This window comes from Hyperoodon ampullatus (genome assembly GCF_949752795.1).
Source record: "Hyperoodon ampullatus genome assembly, chromosome: 11".
Lineage (NCBI taxonomy): Eukaryota > Metazoa > Chordata > Mammalia > Artiodactyla > Ziphiidae > Hyperoodon > Hyperoodon ampullatus.
The window spans coordinates 83,231,756-83,253,995 of NC_136924.1; the positions used below are offsets into that span (position 1 = coordinate 83,231,756).

A 22,240-nucleotide genomic window follows, 5' to 3' on the forward strand; every position below is an offset into this window, starting at 1 on the left:
GGGGTAAACCCAAGAGTATGTGTCTCTATCACATGCGCAGCTTCCATTTAGTACCGGTAGATTGCTGCCATGTGAGAGAGTGGGAATAGCTTTGCCAGGTCTTCCAAGTTTTTGAAAAGTGTCAGAAATATGTATTCTCTCAATTTTTAAATACTGGAAAATATTTTTAAAAAATGTTAATATAGCCTAAGTCAAAAAGAACATGAGACAGTGATATCCAGCTACTTCTCGAAGGGGCCATTAAAATCAGGCTATTTTGCTAGCCAATAGAATAATTAATTAAGCTAGGTGATTGGTTCAAGATGGCAGAGTAGAAGGCTGTGTGCTCACTCCCTCTTGTGAAAGCACCAGAATCACAACTAACTGCTGAAGAATCGTCGACAGGAAGACACTGGAAATCACCAAAAAAGATACCCCACATCCAAAGACAAAGGAGAAGCCACAATGAGATGGTAGGAGGGATGCAATCACAATAAAATCAAATCCCATAACTGTGGTGCGTGACTCACAAACTGGAGAAAAATTATACCACAGAAGTCCACCTACTGGAGTGAAGGTTCAGAGCCCCATGTCAGGCTTCCCAACCTGGAAGTCCGGCAATGGGAGGAGGAATTCCCACAGAATCAGACTTTGAAGGCTAGCAGGGTTTAATTGCAAGACATCAACAGGACTGGGGGAAACACAGACTCCGTTCTTGGAGGGCACACAGAAAGTAGTGTGAGCATCAGGACCCAGGGGGAAGGAGCAGTGACCCCATAGGAGACTGAACCAGACCTACCTGCTAGTGTTGGAGGGTCTCCTGCAGAGGTGGGGGGTGGCTATAGCTCACCGTGAGGACAAGGACACTGGCAGCAGAAGTTCAGGGAAGCACTCCTTGGCATGAGCCCTCCCAGATTCCGAGATTAGCCCCACCAAAGAGCCCGGGTAGGTTCCAGTGTTGGCTCGCTTCAGGCCAAACAACCAACAGGGAGGGAACTCAGCCCCACCATCAATAGAGAAGCAGATTAAAGTTTTACTGAGCTCTAACCACCAGAGCAATACCCAGCTCTACCCACCACCAGTCCCTCCCATCAGGAAGCTTGCAAAAGCCTTGTAGATAGACTCATACACCAGAGGGCAGACAGCAGAAGCAAGAAGAACTACAATCCTGCAGCCTGTGGAATGAAAACCACATTCACAGAAAGATAGACAAGAAGAAAAGACAGAGGGCTATGTACCAGATGAAGGAACAAGATAAAACCCCAGAAAAACAGCTAAATGAAGTGGAGATAGGCAACCTTCCAGAAAAAGAATTCAGAATAATGATAGTGAAGATGATCCAGGACCTTGGAAAAAGAATGGAGGCAAAGATCAAGAAGATGCAAGAAATGGATAACAAAGACCTAGAAGAATTAGAGAACAAACACCTAGAAGAATTAAAGAATAAACAAACAGAGATGAACAATACAATAAGTGAAATGAAAAATACAGTAGAAATAATCAGTAGCAGAATAACTGAGGCAGAAGGATAGATAAGTAACCTGGAAGACAGAATGGTGGGATTCACTGCCACGGAACAGCATAAAGAAAAAAGAATGAAAAGAAATGAAGACAGCTTAAGAGGCCTCTGGGACAACATTAAACGCACCAACATTCGCATTATAGGGGTGCCAGGAGGAGAAGAGAGAGAGAAAGGACCCAAGAAAATATTTGAAGAGATTATAGTTGAAAACTTCCCTCACATGGGAAAGGAAATAGCCACCCAAGTCCAGGAAGCACAGAGAGTCCCAGGCAGGATAAAGCCAAGGAGAAACACGCCAAGACACATAGTAATCAAACTGACAAAAATTAAAGACAAAGGCAAATTATTAAAAGCAACAAGGGAAAAATGACAAACAACATACAAGGGAACTCCCATAAGGCTAACAGCTGATTTCTCAGCAGAAACTCTACAAGCCAGAAGGGAGTGGCACGATATATTTAAAGTGATGAAAGGGAAGAACCTACAACCAAGATTACTGTACCTGGCAAGGATCTCATTCAGATTCGATGGAGAAATCAAAAGCTTTACAGACAAGCAAAAGCTAAGAGAATTCAGCACCACCAAACCAGCTCTACAACAAATGCTAAAGGAACTTCACTAGGCAGGAAACACAAGAGAAGGAAAAGGACCTACAAAAACAAACCCAAAACAATTAAGAAAATGGTAATAGGAACATACATATCGATAATTACCTTAAAGGTGAGTGGATTAAATGCTCCACTGAAAAGACACAGGCTTGCTGAATGGATATGAAAGCAAGACCCATCAATATGCTATCTACAAGAGATCCACTTCAGACCTAGGGACACATACAGACTGAACATGAGGGGATGGAAATAGATATTCCATGCAAATGGAAGTCAAAAAAAACCTGGAGTAGCAAAACTCATATCAGATAAAATAGACTTTAAAATAAAGAATGTTACAAGAGACAAAGAATGACACTACATAATGATCAAGGGATCAATCGAAGAGGAAGATATAACAATTAGAAATATATATGCACCCAGCATAGGAGCACCTCAATACACAATGCAAATGCTAACAGCTATAAAAGAGGAAATCGACAGTAACACAATAATAGTGAGGAACTTTAACACCTCACTTACTCCAGTGGACAGATCATCCAGGCAGAAAATTAATAAGGAAACATAGCTTTAAATGACACAATAGACCAGATAGATTTAATTGATATTTATAGGACATTCCATCCCAAAATGGCAGATTACACTTTCTTCTCAAGTGCACACAGAACATTCTCCAGGAGAGATCAAATCTGGGGTCACAAATCAAGCCCTGGTAAATTTAAGAAAATTGAAATCATATCAAGCATCTTTTCCGACCACAACACTATGAGGTTAGAAATCAATTACAGGGAAGAAAACATTAAAAAAAAACCCACAAACACATGGAGGCTAAACAATACGTTATTAAATAACCAAGAGATCACTGAAGAAATCAAAGAGGTAATCAAAAAATACCTAGAGACAAATGACAATGAAAACATGACGATCCAAAACCTATGGGATGCAGCAAAAGCAGTTCTAAGAGGGTAGTTTATAGCAACACAATCCTACCTCAAGAAAAAAGAAAAGAATCTCAAATAAAAAATCTAACCTTACACCTAAAGGAACTAGAGAAAGAACAAACAAAACCCAAAGTTAGAAGGAAAGAAATCATAAAGATCAGAGCAGAAATAAATGAAATAGAAACAAAGAAAAGAATAGCAAAGATCAGTAAAACTAAAAACTGGTTCTTTGAGCAGATAAACAAAATTGATAAACCTTTAGCTAGATTCATCAAGAAAAAGAGGGAGAGGACTGAAATCAATAAAATTAGAAATGAAAAAGGAGAAGTTACAGTGGATACTGCAGAAATACAAAGCATCCTAAGAGACTACTACAAGCAACTCTATGCCAATAAAATGGACAACCTGGAAGAAATGGACAAATTCTTAGAAAGGTATAACCTTCCAAGACTGAACCAGGAAGAAATAGAAAATATGAACAGACAAATCACAGGTAATGAAATTGAAACTGTGAGTAAAATCTTCCAACAAACAAAAGTCCAGGACCAAGGGCTTCCCTGGTGGCACAGTGGTTAAGAATCCATCTGCCAATGCAGGGAACACAGGTTTGAGCCCTGGTCTGGGAAGATCCCACATGCCACAGAGCAGCTAAACCTGTGCGCCACAACTGCTGAGCCTGCACTCTGGAGCCCGTGAGCCACAGCTGCTGAAGCCCACGCACCTAGAGCCCATGCTCCCCAACAAGAGAAGCCACCGCAATGAGCAGCCCGTGCACCACAACGAAGAGCAGCACCCACTCACCACAGCTAGAGAAAGCCCACATGCAGCAAGGAAGACCTGACGCTGCCATCAATCAATCTGTTTTTTTTAAAAAAAAAAAGAGGTACAGGACCAGATGGCTTCCCAGGTGAATTTTATCAAACATTTAGTGAAGAGCTAACATCCATCCTTCTCAAACTCTTCCAAAAAACTGCAGAGGAGGGAACAGTCCCAAGCTCATTCTATGAGGCCACGATCACCCTGATACCAAAACCAGACAAAGATACTCCAAAAAAACCCAAAATTACAGACCAATATCACTCACGAATATAGATACAAAAATCCTCAACAAAATACTAGCAAACAGAATCCAACAACACATTAAAAGGATCATACACCATGATCAAGTGGGATATATCCCAGGGATGCAAGGATTCTTCAATATATGCAAATCAATCAATATGATACACCATATTAACAAATTGAAGAATAAAAACAATATGATCATCTCAATAGTTGCAGAAAAAGCTTTTGACAAAATTCAACACCCATTTATGGTAAAAACTCTTCAGAAAGTGGGCATAGAGGGAACCTCTCTCATCACAATAAAGGCCATATATAACAAACCCACAGGAAACATCATTCTCAATGGTGAAAAAACGGAAAGCATTTCCTCTAAGATCAGGAACTAGACAAGGATGTCCACTCTTGCCACTATTATTCAACATAGTTTTGGAAGTCCTAGTCATTGCAATCACAGAAGAAAAAGAAATAGAAGGAATACAAATTGGAAAAGAAGTAAAACTGTCACTGTTTGCAGATGACATGATACTATACATAGAGAATCCTATAGATACCACCAGAAAACTACTAGAGCTAATCAATGAATTATGGTTAAGTTGCAGGATACAAAATTAATGCACAGAAATCTCTTGCATTCCTGTACACTAACAACAAAACATCAGAAAGAGACATTAAGGAAACAATCCATTCACCATTGCAACAAAAAGAATAAAATCCTAGGAATAAACCTACCTAAGGAGGTAAAAGACCTGTACTCAGAAAACTATAAGACACTGGTGAAAGAAATCAAAGATGACACAAACAGATGGAGAGATATATGACGTTCTTGGATTGGAAGAATCAATACTGTGAAAATGAGTATACTACCCAAAGCTATCTACAGATTCAGTGCAATCCCTATCTAATTACCAATGGCATTTTTTACAGAAGTAGAACAAAAAAATCTTAAAATTTATATGGTGGCACAAGACTCTGAATAGCCAAAGCAATCTTGCAGGAAAAAAAAACAGAAGTGGAGGAATCAGTCTCCCTGATTTCAGACTATACTACAAAGCTACAGTAATCAACACAATATGGTACTGGCACAAAAACAGAAATATAGATAAGTGGAACAGGATAGAAAGCCCAGAGATAAACCCACGCACCTATGCACAACTAATCTATGACAAAGAAAGCGAGGATATACAATGGAGAAAAAGTCTCTTCAGTAAGTGGTGCTGGGAGAACTGGACAGCTCCATGTAAAAGAATGAAATTAGAACACTCCCTAACACCATACACAAAAATAAACTCAAAATGGATTAGAGACCTAAATGTAAGATCAGAGACTATAAAACTCTTAGAGGAAGACATAGGAAGAACACTCTTTGACATAAAACACAGCAAGATCTTTTTGGACCCACTTCCTAGAGTAATGGAAGTAAAAACAAAAATAAACAAATGGGACCTAATGAAACTTAAAATCTTTTGAACAGCAAAGGAAGCTATTAACAGGATGAAAAGACAACCCACAGAATGGGAGAAAATATTTGCATATGAATCAATGGAGAAAGGATTAATCTCCAAAATATACAAATAGCTCATGCAGCTCAACATTAAAAAAACAAACAACCCAATCCAAAACTGCACTGAAGACCTAAATAGACATTTTGCCAAAGACTTACAGATGGCCAAGAGGCACATGAAAAGCTGCTCAACATCACTAATTATTAGAGAAATGCAAATCAAAACTACAATGAGGTATCACCTCACACCGGTTAGAATGGGCATCATCAGCAAATTTACAAACAACAAATGCTGGAGAGGGTGTGGAGAAAAGGGAACCCTCTTGCACTGATGGTGGGAATGTAAATTGATACAGCCACTATGGAGAACAGTATGGAGGTTCCTTAAAAATCTAAAAATAGAATTACCATTTGACCCAGCAATCCCACTACTGGGCATATACCCAGAGAAAGCCATAATTCCAAAAGACACATGCACCCCAGTGTTCATTGCAGCACTATTTACAGTAGCCAGGTCATGGAAGCAACCTAAATGCCCATCAGCAGACGAATGGATAAAGAAGATGTGGTACATATATACAATGGAATATTACTCAGCCATAAGAAGGAATGAAAGTGGGTCATTTGTAGAGACGTAGATGGACCTAGAGACTGTCATATAGAGTGAAGTAAGTCAGAAAGAGAAAAACAAATATTGTATAATATCGCTTATATGTGGAATACAGAAAAATGGTACAGATGAACTGGTTTGCAAGGCAGAAATAATGACACAGATGTAGAGGACAAATGTATGGACACCAGGGGAGAAAGTGCCAGGGGGGTTGAATTGGGAAATTGGGATTGACATATATACACTAATATGTATAAAATAGACAACTAATAAAAACCTGCTGTATAAACAAATAAAATAAAATAAAATTCATAAAAAGTATAATTAAATCAAGAAGTTCACTCTTATTGTCATTCTCAGAGTCAGAAATGAGCAATGTTTAGCCTTCCTTTCTGTCATATGGCACTGCTCTAGCAATTATAATCTTAGTGTTCAGGATTCTTCCCTCTTTTAGTAATAGATTTATTATTTTTATTTTTTAGATTTATTTATTTTATAAGTTTTTGTTACTTGACTGATTTCCAAACTTGTTCAGAACGTTTGAAGAGAATTATGAAATCTAGAAGGAATTGGTAATCCTGTTAATCCTGTTGTAGATTTATAGGTCCTAAACCTTGTATTTTGGACCCTGCACCGTGCTTGGAATAGTAGAGGTCAAAGTGAAAGTAAAGTGATGGTATTTTGAATGTTTGATGTATGTTACAACATTAGACGCTTAAAGCAACCCTGTGAGTAATCAGGAGCATTATTATCCCCATGGAAATTGAGACCAAGGAGAATAAATAATGTTGCCTAAGACACACAGTTTTTAGATGTCTTTAATGTAACTCTAGTCCCTTTCCTTCCTAGTCTATCATGCCGTTCTGCTATTCTGCTATATCATCATTAGTAGATGGCACAGTCATATCAATCGTAAAGCATACTGGGGAATCCCTTACTCTTTGAGGGCTTATATGTGGGGACACTAGATAAGAATTCTCAATAATTGACAATTCGTATTTCACTTTAATGTAGAGTTTTCTGGGTTTTTTTTAAATACTGCTTAGAATGTACAAGCAGCTAATGGTAAACCTCTAACCTACATTCCTTTTTGATTATATAGTGTTTGCAGTTGGGTAAACTATATACTTAAGAATTTTTTTTCCTAGAGTTGTGTTTGTTGATTGAGCTTATTAAATCTAAACGCTTCATATTAAATACATGAGAAGTAAGGGAAGCAGTAAGAAAACATAATCCTGGGGGATTTTCTTGTTTTTGTCCGTGTGCAAAGTTTCCACTGATTGTTCTAAGCATGTGGCTTGAAAACAGAGAAGCAAGCCTTGTCACTGAGCTTTCCAAAGAAAATAATTCTAGTGTGGCCATTTTCATCTGAAATTTGAAGAGAGGTAGCAGGGCCATCAGCCTCTCTAAATAATGGCTTCCATCTTCCTATTGGTCCCTCTCAAAGCAAGAGCTTCTACATGAAGCAGAGAACCAAGATGTCCTTTCTATGCACTTTATTGATGTTATTATTTGTTCTCTTAGTTCTGTGGAAGCCTTGCACGTTAGATATATGGAAAAGCTCCTGATGTGAATTCTGCAAAAACACATAATGCCAAATGAGCACGAGGTTCTTCAGTAGTTCTTGGTAGTTCTCTCAATTTTCAGTATAATGTTTTCTATTTATATCCTGTCAAGAAATAAGAAAGAACAGCAGGCCAATATCATGACTGTGTGTTTTGCTCTTGATATAATATTTATGTATATTTCTATGGGAGTTACTAGGAGACCTCTGAAAATGGCAAAATGTGACCTCTGTATTAGGGTACGGTTCCTATCTTTTCCTGAGATCCAGAACTGATCTAGGTGGATTTATGACTCCCGGGACAGTCTTGCTTTGTTTTCTTTTGTTTTTATCATCTTCCAGATTGAACCCTGATCCTAGGAGTGAAAGTTCAGTCCACCAGTTTGTCCTTATTCATTCGCTGCCTCCTATTCTCTCTGTTCTTCCTCAGCTTCTTTCTCTCCCCCAGCCCGTTGCATTTTTTCCTGGATGTAAACAGGAGATGTTACGTATATTAACACTCCTCCAGTACAATGTGTTTGGGTGTGCTCTCTGTGCAATTCCCTGCCCATCATAAATTAATTAAAAGTAGACAGGAACCACAGAAAAAGAAAGTTCTCCTTTCTTCTCGCCTTCCCCCCTTCCTTTCTTTCTCTATGGGTAAATAGCTAGTTCCTTTGTTCCTGGCTGCACTATTTCATTTCTGCCATCATTGTCTTCATTGTTCTCTGAAACAGGAGGGGTCTGGGCCAGGAGCAGCAAGGTCTCAGCTAATGACGGGAAGTCTTTAAAGTTTGCGCTGCATTTCATCTTCTCTGTGGGAGTTTTAGGACGTATCCAGTGTTTGATCCCCACCGCGCAACTTTGCTTCTAGTTAATTAACAGATCCCCCATTACACACTCTCATCTAGAAGCACATGGGAGGCCTATTGGGGGGTAGTTCAAGGCCAATCTGAGTGATGGCAGGAATTAGAGAAATCAGTTGTTTTAGGGCTAATGTTCAGGAAATAAAGATGTCCCATTTTAGAGATCTCATTTGAAGTTTCTGATTATTTTTCTTTTCTATGAAAGAAAACGAGATAAGGGAATTTTTGTCCACCTAACCTTACCATGACTATTCAGGGCAGTTTCAACTTAGAACTCTTTATAACTGCCTGGAAGAAAAATATAAAGGAATAAAAGAAAGATAGACAATATTATGAGATAGAGCAAAGCTAACAAGAATGGTAGTCTCCCTTTTATTGCTAGCAGTCTTTTTCATGCCCAGCCTATTAGCCAGGTCACAACTGTCCACAGCAACTTTTCCAGAGCACAGGAGGCAGAATTGCTGGCATAGCTGGCAAGGACAGCTTAGTAGTGGCTCATTTTACAGCCAAGGCTAAATCATATTTTGTTTTTGTGTTGTAGCTTTTGTTCCAAGAGTGTCAAAGTGATTTACAAAGAATAAATAATAGCTGCAGTATTAAGATCTCTTCCCCCTTCTAGCCTCTTTCCAGATGAACGTTGCTAAATCAAGCAAACTTGCCCAAAGTTAGAAGTTGGCATATGAGTTCCAGGAACAGAGCTGTCGTGTTTCAGTGACTTTGAGGTCCCCAATCACAGGTAGCCCAGGTTTTGATGGCACTTGAAAGGGGACTGCCTTGTTCAATTTCTTACCCTTCTACAGTTTCCCCAGCCCTATGAGCAATGACCCCCTTTATCTAATGAATTAGGAGCTACTCCTGCCTTGCAAATCTCAGTTCAGCATTTGGCAGTGCGAATCAAACCGGGGCTATTTAGGGCAGCAGTAAATGGCCCTCCACATTAGCCCCCTGGCACGCTAAGCTGTTAGGTTGTTTTACTGTTGTTAAAGTTACATTTATTAGGTGGAGTTGCTGCCCTTGCAAACAAACTCAAGCAGTGCCTGATACTGATGTAGGCAGCACAGGTAGGAAACATGTGCCATCCAGGACCTGACTGGTCAGGCAGTGTGGCTGGGCTGCAGATAAGGAGCATTCTTCTGTCTGAAAAAGCAGGAGCATGGATTATTATGATGAAAAGAAAGAAAGAAAAGGATACCACTGGACAATCCTGGTTGTCGTGCTTTGCTGTGACTAAACTAATTACATGGGCTTGATTAACCATTAATTTATAGCAGTTCTTAAGTGAACCGCTAATTGTCATAGTGCCACAGAGAAAGCAGGCCAGAGGCACTGAGTACGCTGGTGAGGCAGACCAGCAGCCAGTGTCACACGCACACTGGAGCCAGGAAGAATCTGAGAAACCATGAGACATGCATGGAAAGGAAGGAAAAATATTCAGGGTGCTTCAGTGGGGTGTGTGTGGGTGTGTGTGTGTGTGCGTGCACGCACATGAGAGAGAGAGAGAGAGAGAGAGAGAGAGAAGGAGAGACAGAGAGACAGAGAGAGAGAATATTTCTGCAAAGAAAGGAAAATGCCAGTACTATATAGCTCCACGCAGCCAGCTTGCAGGGTTGAGTTGGCATTTGGTAACTTGGTAGCGGCTGCCAGTGTGTGTGTGGTGAGAGAAGAGGGAATAGACAACAAGAAAAACACATAGAGCTTAAAAAAAGATGTAAAATGATTCACTTCATGCCATATGGACAAAAATGTTGTCACAAAAATAAGGCCAAAAAATAGTGCCAGGTTAGACTTTTAGTTCAAAAACATATGTATAATCATCCCCATGAAGATGAATTTTAATTAGTATTTTGATAGAGAGAAACCAGATATTTTTTTAACCTGCTCTGTTCTTGTTTTCTGTTCCTCTCCCAGTTTTAGCCCCCATTAAACATTCATATACTGTATGTTTTGTGTCTGTATGAGGAAAATGCCTTATCCCTGAATTGGTGGGAATGCAAACATCTTGGTTTTCTGTGGCATACAAAATATCTTCCCAGTGGCGCTCGCAAGCAGAAACTTATCACTGGGAAATCTAGAGAACTCTCTGAGCCCTGGGTACACCGGGAAGGAAGGAAGCCATATGCCTTTTCCTTTTGTCAATGGAGGCATCTGCACCCATTTGGTTCCCCAGATCCGTTCTTCACACCCATCCACATCTCATCTCTCTGGGATGCCTTTTAAAAATGAAATAAGTTGAGTATATATACATATCATGATGTGACAGGGCAGTTTTAGAGAAAAATGGATAAGATTGTGATTTCAGAACCTTTTAAAAATGGGACATGTTAACTTACTGATGAATAAATATAATAAATGCTCACATTTTACTTTATTAGTTACACTCCACCTATTTCTAAAAGGGACCGGAGATGACAGTACTCATTGGAAGATACTGTGCTGAATCATCTTTCCGGAGCAAAGTTCTTTCCCACCTTAAATGAGGTGCTTCGATTAATGCCCTGCATGTGATAATGAGATGATGATGCAACAAAATGCTTATATTAGCAATGATTTTGCTGCCTAGGGAGCCATCCAAACCCAGGTCTTTTTCACCCTAAGGGAATACAGGAGGGTCAGATAAATGAATTAAAAATGATGCAAGTGAATAAAAAAACCTGGTATTAAAAATCAAATCTTGGGGCTTCCCTGGTGGCGCAGTGGTTGAGAGTCCGCCTGCCGATGCAGGGGACATGGGTTCGTGCCCCGGTCTGGGACGATCCCACATGCCGCGGAGCGACTGGGCCCGTGAGCCATGGCCGCTGAGCCTGCGCGTCCGGAGCCTGTGCTCCGCAACGGGAGAGGCCACAACAGTGAGAGGCCTGCGTACTGCAAAAAAAAAAAAAAAAAAAAAAAAAAATCAAATCTTGGTGAAAAGCATGAACCTATTTCATAATCTGTATTAGAATCCCAGGGTTTTCTTCTGAGCATTAGTTTTACTTCATTCTACTCCAAGGGCAAAGGTAAAATCAACGGCAGTCTTAAGAAAGGTAAATTTTACCACCCTCTTGGGTTCTCTCAGGGATTTCTCAGACTTTTATTTTTTGGCAAACACTAACACTACCATTCTCTTTTTCTCTCTCTTCTTCCTCTTCTCCTCTGAGGAACCTCTGGTCCCTTCAGCAGGAGTGTGATGCCTCAAAGGCTCTTGTTGAGTACATCTTCTTGGTGCTGCAGTTTTTGCTGGACTTACTGTCTAACCTCGACTCTTCCTCAAAGCCATTAGTCATCATTCCTTTAACCGTTACAACAACAGGGAATGAGACACACTGTGACCTCAAGCCACAAACCAAAATTCACGTCCATGCATTACATCAGGACTGCAGCAAAGATGACCTGGGCATTATTTATAGGCTGCCTTATTTTTGGAAGAGTGGAGAAAGCTATTGCTAAACACACCTGCCTGCCTTCGGAATACTATATTATTTCCTTGAAACTGTTTGCAAGCTTTTGTGTCAGACTTCTGTTGCATCCAGTAGATTCATTCATTCATTCATTCATTTATTCATTTATTCTATCACTATTTTCAAGCCCCTAAAGTTCTAAGTTTAAGGAAAGTTAAGGGTTGCTCCTTGCTACCTAGATGTTTGTACATAGGAGAATGTTTTCTGGCTCTTATGTTTTTAGGACTTCTAGTAGGTTTAGGTTAGTTTAGGGTTTCAAAAATGTCTTGTGAAATGAAGAAATATTTAGAAAAGTTCTAAAATGCATTTTCTCTCCCTTAATATCAACCAAAACTATTTCATAATTGCTTTATTCACAGAGATCTATATTCAAGACTAGAAATAAATTTGAGCTCCAGTAAAAGCATCAGAGGTATTTCAGGCTTCCCATCCTACTCCTCTCCTATATCAGAAATGTGGAGTCAGTTGACACCAGCTCAAGTAGACTTAGGCAACCTCCTTACCCACCAGTGGTTTCCTGAGAATTACATGAGGAGTTACAAAACATTATTTCAGGTTATTAATTGTAACAATATTTACAGTTGCAAAATATTGGAAATAACCTAAATCCCCATTCATAAAAGACATGTTGAATGAATTAAAATATGTCCATACAAGTATCATGCAGTTATAAAAAATAATGAGGAAGGTCTCTATGCACTAATATGGAGACATTTCCAGAATACACTTAGATGAAAATTTTTAGAAACTTCAAAGAGTGGAGACAATATGCTATCTTTTGCATTAGAAAGAAGGGCAAATAAGAATAAATACATATATAAGCTTATTTTTACTAAAAGGAATACAGGAACGATAAGGCAGAATTAATGAAAATAATTGCATATAATGTGTGGGTGGAAATCAATAGAAGGGAGAGAGATAGAAATAAGCCTCCTAAGAGTTACCTTTATAGATAGTTTTGACTATGCAAATATCATACATAGTTAAGAAATAAAATTTAATCAACAAGGATGGGAAAATATCTGTGATGTTCATTACTAACATTGATGGAAAGCTAAATGGTAATCATTGTTGATGGTACTTTGGACAAATACTCTACTAAAGAACAAAGAGGAAATGAAGAGGGAAGCATTTAAGAGATTGATACCTATTGAATTGTATGTATATTACTGGCACTTTCCTATTAAATTTAATCTTCACTTTTTATTTATGCTTAATTTCTACAATTAATAGGGATCCCTTTTCCTTCTCTCATGCTATTCCTTTTGTCAAGAGAGGAGAAAAAATGAAACTATTAATAGTTTTCTCAACCTTGGCAATAATTTGAGTCAGTGATGTGATTTCATATCATGTATTCAGGGGCGAAGGGGAGATACAGAATCAGTGCATATTCTTTGCCAGTTTCTAAGTCATTATTAATTATAAAAAAATAACACATTATAGGAAGTATTACTTGCTTCCTGAGCCATATTGTTTTTTCTCTTTAATTTTTACTTACAACACAAACAATGCCAATAATATACCATTTTCTACTAATATGTAAGTAGCTCCCTGACTGTGCAACATGCTTTAGGAGTTAATCCTTTAGGAGACAAGAAAGTAACAATTATTAAAATTATTTTGAGGAAATGAAATATGCCTATGGAAAAGAAGAAAAAAAGGTCTGATAATTTCTAATTTATTCAACTAATGGCTTTTCCAGTGGCCCAAAGTATTATAAAAAGTTTCCTAGCTTCTGCCCTGGATGGCTCAGATTCAGCATGTTCACATGGGCTTCTTTGTAAAACAAGGGTGTGAAGATGTGTATCATTTTCACATTGGTTTGTCTTGGGCCTACTTTAGGCAATGGGTTTTTTTTAATTGTCCCCCCTCTGATTTTGGCAATAGGTAGGTGTAGCTGTAGGTTCTCATTCTCAACTCTTGATCTTGATACGGCTGTTCACCTGAGGGAAGCAAAGGAAAAGGGGGCATGTGTGTGTCACCCTGAGGTTCACTTTCTTTGTCTCTGTAGAATTGTGTTCAATTTAATAAAATTTTATGAGCACCTACTATGTGTCTTGGGTAATTCCTTGTGGACTTGAGTCATTCCTTTTACCTAATGACTTTCTAATTAAAAAGGCAAAATTTCATAGAATTTCACATAGTGCACGCAGTCTGAGGATTAAACACATCAAGTAGATAAAAAGCTAGATGACTAGACCGATGTGTGGAGTGAGCACCCTGTATGTTTCTAATGAGAATGAAAGGAATTTAGTCAGCCTACATAGCCTCTGGTAAGGTAAGGTTTTAGTTATGAGATAAGTCAGTGATCACGTTATTAAAGAAAGTCATACCATTGCACTTATCAGTGCTTTTCATCATGCAGTGACATAGTGAAAAAAATAATGAAGTGGAAAAGTCGGTTCCTTGTATCAAAAGCTATGAAATATAAGTGCTCCCAGCCAAAGAAGGCAAGATCTGGAATTTTTAAAAAATGTGGATATATAGAATAAATATGCAACCCTCCTGATAATGTTGGCTGATGAAATGAAATTTGCCAACTGTAATTCTGGCACAGAGAGACACATATAGTGCCTGCGTGCACACACGCACACATACGCACACACATACACACCCTCAGCATATCCTTAATCATTTGCTATCTTATTTACATTTCATTTACTAGAGTAAATTCTATCATTTGAACTTTTAAAAAATATATTTCAATATTACTTAGGGAAAAATAAGAATGTGATTGGCTTTCAAATAGCTTATTACCATTCAAATACTCTCAAGCTAAATTATATTTTTAAAAAAAAAGAAGAAACCCTGTTTCAGCTTCCAAAACATTCTAAATGGAGACTTAGCTCTAAGTAATCAAAATTGCTTTAGTTGTGCAGAGTGGCATTAAAAGCCTTGTCCACTAATTGAGTGAAGCGGCACTACTGAAGCAGTCTTGTCCCCTCATTAGATGATCTTGCAGGCACTGTTTGTCATCCTGGGTTGCTAGGCTCATCTAACAGTACTGCTGGCTCAAATTAATGGTAATTCATTATGACACACTATGTCCTTCCAGTGAAACAACAATGTGAAGCCCCTAGGGCATCTGTCTGCCATTAGTACTTCTTTATCACATTCCTTCCCACTTTAGTTCAAGCGACCACCTTTGTATGAACCTTCTAACTTCTTTAGTTAACTGGTGATTGGAAGTGCACCTTGACTGAAGAATTACATCCAGTTTCCCTCCTCTAATGTTACTGAGGGAAAGAGGGTATCTAACAATAGGCCAAGTCAGTCTGGAAAATGAAGCCATGTTCTGAAGGAAGCAAGGTGCATTCCTTTGTACGTGTGTGTACAGGGACTACTTTTGGAATACAAATACCTCCCCTGTAATAAATAACAGGGAATATTAGTAGAAAATACCGAGATAGAATATTCATAAATGTGATATAAATCCAGAGAATGAAAGCATTCTGACTATATGAGCTTGGTTATTTAACACATTTGGGAAGAATCTTCCGATTTATGCAATGAGCATTGCTGTTCAAATTGCTGCTTTTCTACTCTGACGAGCAGGCCGAATGCTACTACTAGGGAGAAGGTTCTAGCAGTGATGCAAGTGGACACTTCCTCCTAGCAACTCTAAATTGTATGCTTGTATCTATCAGTCATTGTGTTGATTCAGCTAATTTGTTCTGTCCACAGAAGAACGACTCAACTCTACCTGTAAAGGGTGGCTAAACAATGTCTGGACACATCTTTTCTCTGAAAACCTTGAATGGCCCATGAATGTAGAACAGGTTACATGTATTGACCAATCGGCTCCACAGTGTTGGAATTGGTGGTGCATAGTCAGTATGGGGTACAGGAGAGTTGTGGCATGTACTGTTTTCCCAAGGCTGAGCCTAATCTCACTGTAGGACATCTACTCCAAGCAGTGTAGGCCTGGTGGGATTAAAACAGCATTAAAAGCCTGCATACTCACACACCATTTATTGTTTGAAATCCCACAATTAAATTCATTCCTTTGGGTTATATTTTTTTAAATCACTTTTCTTGATATCATCTAATTGCTTAGACCAGTAATAACCTACAATTAGTTATTAGTAATCATTTGTTCATTTATTTATCTAATATTTATTTCTGTTAACTCTATTCTTTCATAAAATACACTAACAAAATCCATCAGTTCAGAACTAGTCATTACCTCATTTCACAAAATTCTTGCATGAAATATAGACATATCTGCTTTTATGTAGTAGTTCTTAACGTGTCTTGACTGAATGCCTGCTTTCTTCACCAAATCTGTTCCATCGACATTCAGTCTTTCAGGGAAGAGCAACTCCATCCTTCTATTTGCCCATTCCAAACACCTGGGAGTCTTCATTGACTCCTAGCTTTCATTCACACCCATATCTGATTCATTTGCAAATCCTATCTCTAAAAGATACATATTCTGATTCACCACTGCCACTCTGACTCAAGATGACATAAAGTATTGCCTGGAATATTAAAATAGACTCTGCCTTTACACCTACCATTGTCTATTCCTAACATAGCTCTGGAAATAAATGGGGGCATTTTTGGTTGTTGAGTGGCATGGACATATAGACAATACCAAATGTAAAACCAATAGCTAGTGGGAAGCAGCCGCATAGCACAGGGAGATCAGCTCGGTGCTTTGTGACCACCTAGAGAGGTGGGATAGGGAGTGTGGGAGGGAGGGAGTCGCAAGAGGGAAGAGATATGGGGATATATGTATATGTATAGCTGATTCACTTTGTTATAAAGCAGAAACTAACCATTGTAAAGCAATTATATTCCAATAAAGATGTTAAAAAAAATTTTAAAAAGTTCTGGGAATTACTACTGGCATTTGGTGAGCTGAGTTTAGAGATGATGTGCCATGTGCTTGATGGTCAGGACAAAGAGAGGTTGGCCACTCACAATGCCAATAGCAACTCTATTGAGAAATACTGAGCCCATTAAAAATCTAAATCACAGAATACCCCACTTCTGCTCAACCCCCTCCAGTGACTGCTAATTTTCTAAGAACAAAAGCCAATATCCTTACGATGGTGTACAGGTCTTACACGGTCAGTCCTTTCCCCTGCCTCGCTTATCTGATCTCATTTCTTACTATTCTCTCATCACTTACTACATTGCAACCACTCTGAAAATACAGTCGTGCCAGCATGCTGTTCCTGCTGCCTGAAAAGTTCTTTCCCCAATATGCATGTCTGGCTCCCTCACCTCCTTACTCAACTGTCCTCTTTCTCAGTTACCCTGCTTAAAACTGCAGATCCTCCTTTCAGATTCCTATCCACAAGCTGTTTTGTCTCCAAAATACTTGTCACCATCTAACATATTAAGCTACATTCTTTTCTGTCTTCACTCACCAGACTTTGAGCTGCGTAAGAGATTTTTGTCTGTTTTGTTCCCTGCTACTATCACATTGCGTAGAATAATATTTGGCCTATAGTAGGTGCTCAATAAGTAGTTTTTGAATGAATGAATTACTCATAACAACCTTGGGCAGTATTGCATTAAAGAAGTGGGCATTTAAAAGCTGAGAGGCTAGTAGATTTGTTGAGACACATAGCTTAGTAAAGAGAGGAATTTGCACTTGTTCTCATAAGTACATTTATTTATCATATGCTAAGTATTTATTAAACTCCAGTTTAAATCAGGCACTGTTCTAGGTGCTAAAGGTAAAGCAATGAACAAAATAGGCAAGGTCTATTTTGCCTAAAATGTTTTAGATCTGTAAAACAAACTAGTTTTAGAGATGCTAAGTGCTATGCAGGAAATAAAAGAAAAGGAAGAAGGGATAGTGACAGGTGGTGATGGGGAGAGGCCTCCAATTTTTGTACTTTTCCCACTGTAACCTGACTAGCTCATTTCCATATTAGTAACAATTACATTATTGGATACATTCACAAACACTTGAAAAGAGAAAGAAATGGGGGAATTGGTACATGGATAAGTATGTTTTGAAGTGATCTATGTGGTCTATTGGAAAGAAAATGGATTTTTTAAAATTGAAGTATAGTTGATTTACAGTATTGTGTTACTTTCAGGTGTATAGCACAGTGATTCCGTATTTTTGTGGATTATATTCCATTATAGGTTATTACAAGATAATGGCTGTAATACCCTTTGCTATACAGTATATCCTTGTTGCTTATCTATTTTATACATAGTAGTTTGTATCTGTTAATCCTATACCCCTAATTTCTTCCTCCCCCTTTCCCTCACCCCTTTGGTAACCACAGATTTGTTTTCTATATCTGTGACTCTGTTTCTGTTTTGAGTATACATTCATTTGCATTTTTTTAGATTCCACATATAAGTGATATCATACATTATTTGTCTTTCTCTGTCTGACTTATTTCACCAAGTGTAATATTCCCTAGGTCTATCCACATTGCTGCAAATGGCAGAGTTTCATTCTTTTTTATGGCTGGGTAATATTCCAATGTCTATTGGGCGTTTGAGTTGCTTTCGTGTTTTGGCTGTTATAAATAGTGCTGCTATGAACACCAGGGTGCATGTATCTTTTCAAATTAGGCTTTTCATTTTTTTCTGGATATATACCCAGGAGTGGAATTGCTCATATGGTAGTTCTATTTTTAGTTTTATGAGGAACCTCCATACTGTTCTCCATAGTGGCTGTATCAATTTACATTCTCACCAACAGTGTAGGAGGGTTCCTTTTTCTCCACACCCTCTCTAGCATTTGTTATTCGTAGACTTTTTGATAATAGCCATTCTAACAGGTGTGAGGTGATATCTCGTTGCTGATGTCAGGAAGTCTTGAGTTCAAATCCCACCTCTGCCACATGCTGACCGTGTGACCATGAGCAACTGTTTAACTCAGTATCCTCATTTGCTATGTGTTAACAATGCACACTTCATAGGGTGGTTGTGAAGTTAGTGAAGAGTCAGTGTAGACGAGATGTCTAATGGATAATAAAATAAGTTAGTAAATGTTTTTTAAAAGAGAGTTTTGGTTAATACATAGGAAATGAACCTGGATGGGGTGCTCCAGTGGGTGTCTGTTTTCTGAGGAGGAAGATGGGGTTTTTATAAGGGCACTAAGTGCCAACTCAGAACTTTTGCAGAACCCTTTGTTCCCCACACTTAAATAGCATTATACAATTTGTATAAAAGTTTTGATATTCTATTTAATAAACTTTTGTTATTATGAAAGTTATATAATTTATTGGAGAAATATTTAGAAAATGTAGATTAACAAAAGAAACAGCAATTTTTGTAATTCTAAAATTAATATTGTAACATTTTGACATTTATCCTTTGAGTCATTTTTATATTTTGTGTGTTAATGTGTGTGTGTGTATATATATGTATCATTGGTTATATAAACTACAAATCTTCTATTAACCAAAATTAATCTTTTAGAACATTAATATTTTGGAACAGAATTACTGTTTAGGAACTTTCAGGCACTAGAGTTACAGGAATGTGTATTTGGATCTGGGCTCTGCTAATTACTAAGCCTCTTTTCCTCAGCAGATTAGTAGGGAGGTGATCTGTAGTTTATTTGAGTAATGCCCTATTGTTAGCCATTTTGACTCATTCCTTTTTTCATATTATCAATAATTTCTAGAAAAATATATTTTTGGATAAACTTTTCTTGTTTTTGGAGTTCTTGCCTCAGGATATATTTTCCAGAAATGAAATTACATATGAACATGTGTAAGACTGCTGGTATAGATGATCCAAATATTTTTCAAAAAATTTGAACCACTTTTAACTTTTAGTAGCAACTTATGAAAGGCCCCACTTTACCATACCTTTCCAGCATGAGGTATTATAATAAAAACTTGTGTTAATTTGACACAAGTGGATACTTAACTTGTGTTAAGTATCTACCCATAAGTGGATACTTCCATATATATGCTAAGTTACCCTTTGTTAAGTCCCATGAAATGAAAAGTTCCTCAATATCCCTTGGAGAGTTAGGAAAGACTCCACTGAGAAGGTACAATGATTGGGTTGGGTCTTGAGGGAAGAATAGGTAGAGAAGAATGGCAGAACATGGAAAAATTGTCTCATGTAGGGTTTGAGACTTAAAGCAAGGAGAACAGCTAAGGAAGGGAGCACTCATAATAGTCAAGGTAAGAGAAGAACATGAGTGTGGAGAAGGGTGATACCTATGGAAACAGAGAGGAAGGGACATATTTTATAGATATTTGAGAGATTGGGTGAGGATGATTCAATGGCCAATTAGATGCAACAGGTAAGGGAGAGGAGACTCTCTCCATTATTATCATGAGGACTTTTTAATTAAAGAGTTCTAAATTTATATAAATCACTCATTTATTTACCATCTTCTGAGTTCAGTTAAATTAGAAATCATAACTTACAGCAAAGACTATCCCTGTTCACTTGGTAGAAGTAGGTAGGCATGTTGTTTTACCTTTCAGCATGCCTTACCACTCCCCTCTTCTAGAAAGAGCATCCCCCCCTACCTATATACATACTCTTTCTTTTGGTTGAACTGTTTCTTCATTATGTGCCCACCACAAAGGCACATGATATAGTCTTGGCCAGTCATAGAACTTCATTCTGCTGGCCATTATGAATGATATAAAGAAAAAGCCCTAGTTTTCCCAGTATGCATGCAAAAATCTTTTCTGCTATGATATTTCACCTCCCATTGAATGGTAATTAAAATTTAGTCAAAATGCCTGTACATGTTCTTGCTATGGTGTGAAAATTATAATAAGAGGGATAAGACTGTCGAACATTGTTTGAATACCTACAGTGTTAGGTACTTAATGGACTAGGCACTTGTGCACTTGACATGCACTCATTTTATTCCATTGTTCACCCAATAAAGCGTGCATGATTTTAATTCCCATTTAACAGATGAGGAAATGAAGGAACCAAGACTTAAAGTAACTTGCCAGTGGTCATCCATATAGGCTGGAGATGGGATAGCCAGAATTAACAAATTCTTGATAGAGGAAATGTGGCATTTTTATTCATTATCAAAAGAAACAATACTAATAAGTAAGCACCTTTTCTATATATAATCTTCTGTAACGTTATAATCTTCTAACATTAAACTTTACTTGCAATTACTCAGAATTTCCTTGGAACAAACCAAGATTATTGATCTTCTATTTTTCACTTGATAATTATTTAAGTAGCTTGGTAATCAACTATATAAATGCTATTATGCTATTTCTATTTGGTGATAATAATGATGCCATGTTATGTACATCTGGTATGGATCATCTCGTTTCTTATTTTATCACTTGAAATTTCTATTGTATAATTTTTCACCTTATTTAATCTACTTATATACATTATAATGTCTGCTGTACTGTTAATTTATAAAAGGCAGAATTCATATCCGATTAATCTTCTTAGCCTTCAAATTAGGCTGAAAAAAGAGATTAACATTTATTATTGGGTTCTGTAACATTTATTAATTTAATTAATTCTCACTTTAAAAATGAGAAAACTAAGGTTCAGAAACGTTCTGGCACCTATAATAAGTCGAGGCCTGAACTTAAACTCAAGTCTAGATGATCTCAAAGCATGTGTTCTTTTTATTTCTCCATTCTGCCTTATTATATAAACAATATCTTATAAGTGCTCAGTAACTTTTTTGTTGAATAAATGAATAGATGAATAGATAAATGGTTGCTATTCAACAGATTTGCAACTGAGCTGGAAGCAATGTGCATGCACAGTTAAGAGAAGGCAGCAGACCTTATATAAATTTCGATGGCAGAAAATATACTTGAATAGTCATACATGTATTGACTGACAAAGAGTTTAGTCATTTTAGGTTGTGTAACTAGAATTGATCACATTGCTTAATCTTATAACTCTTATTGTATCATTGAAATTGGGTAAATATGAGATAGCCCCAAAGGGTAATGTAGCTTCTGAGTACTTGTTTAAATGAATTCATATTAAAATTGAAGGTTTAAATAGATAGGATTGGTAAACTTGAATTTTATGTCACTGAAACTTGATATTTTCAATGTATATGTTTCCTCACATACTTATCTAATTTTGTTTGGCAGCTAAAGTATTCCTTTTTAACAGTCATTCTTAAGTAGAGAATTCTAAAATCACAAAAGTGTCTACATGATTTACAGCTTTTAACAAATTGTATACTGAACCATCACCATACTTTGGATGAAAA

At 37.6% G+C, this 22,240-nt stretch overlaps 1 protein-coding gene across 1 annotated transcript in view; it reads left to right on the plus strand.

Moving 5' to 3' along the window:
- Positions 1 to 15,342: 15,342 nt before the first annotated feature.
- SOX5 (SRY-box transcription factor 5) overlaps positions 15,343 to 22,240 on the plus strand; it is a gene marked incomplete at both ends in the record, with an annotated part of 680,357 nt that continues 673,459 nt past the window's right edge. Inside the window, one exon of the mRNA XM_079714354.1 lies at positions 15,343 to 15,397. Coding sequence (XP_079570480.1) covers positions 15,355 to 15,397 — 43 coding nt within the window. The remainder of the gene's footprint in view (positions 15,398 to 22,240) is intronic.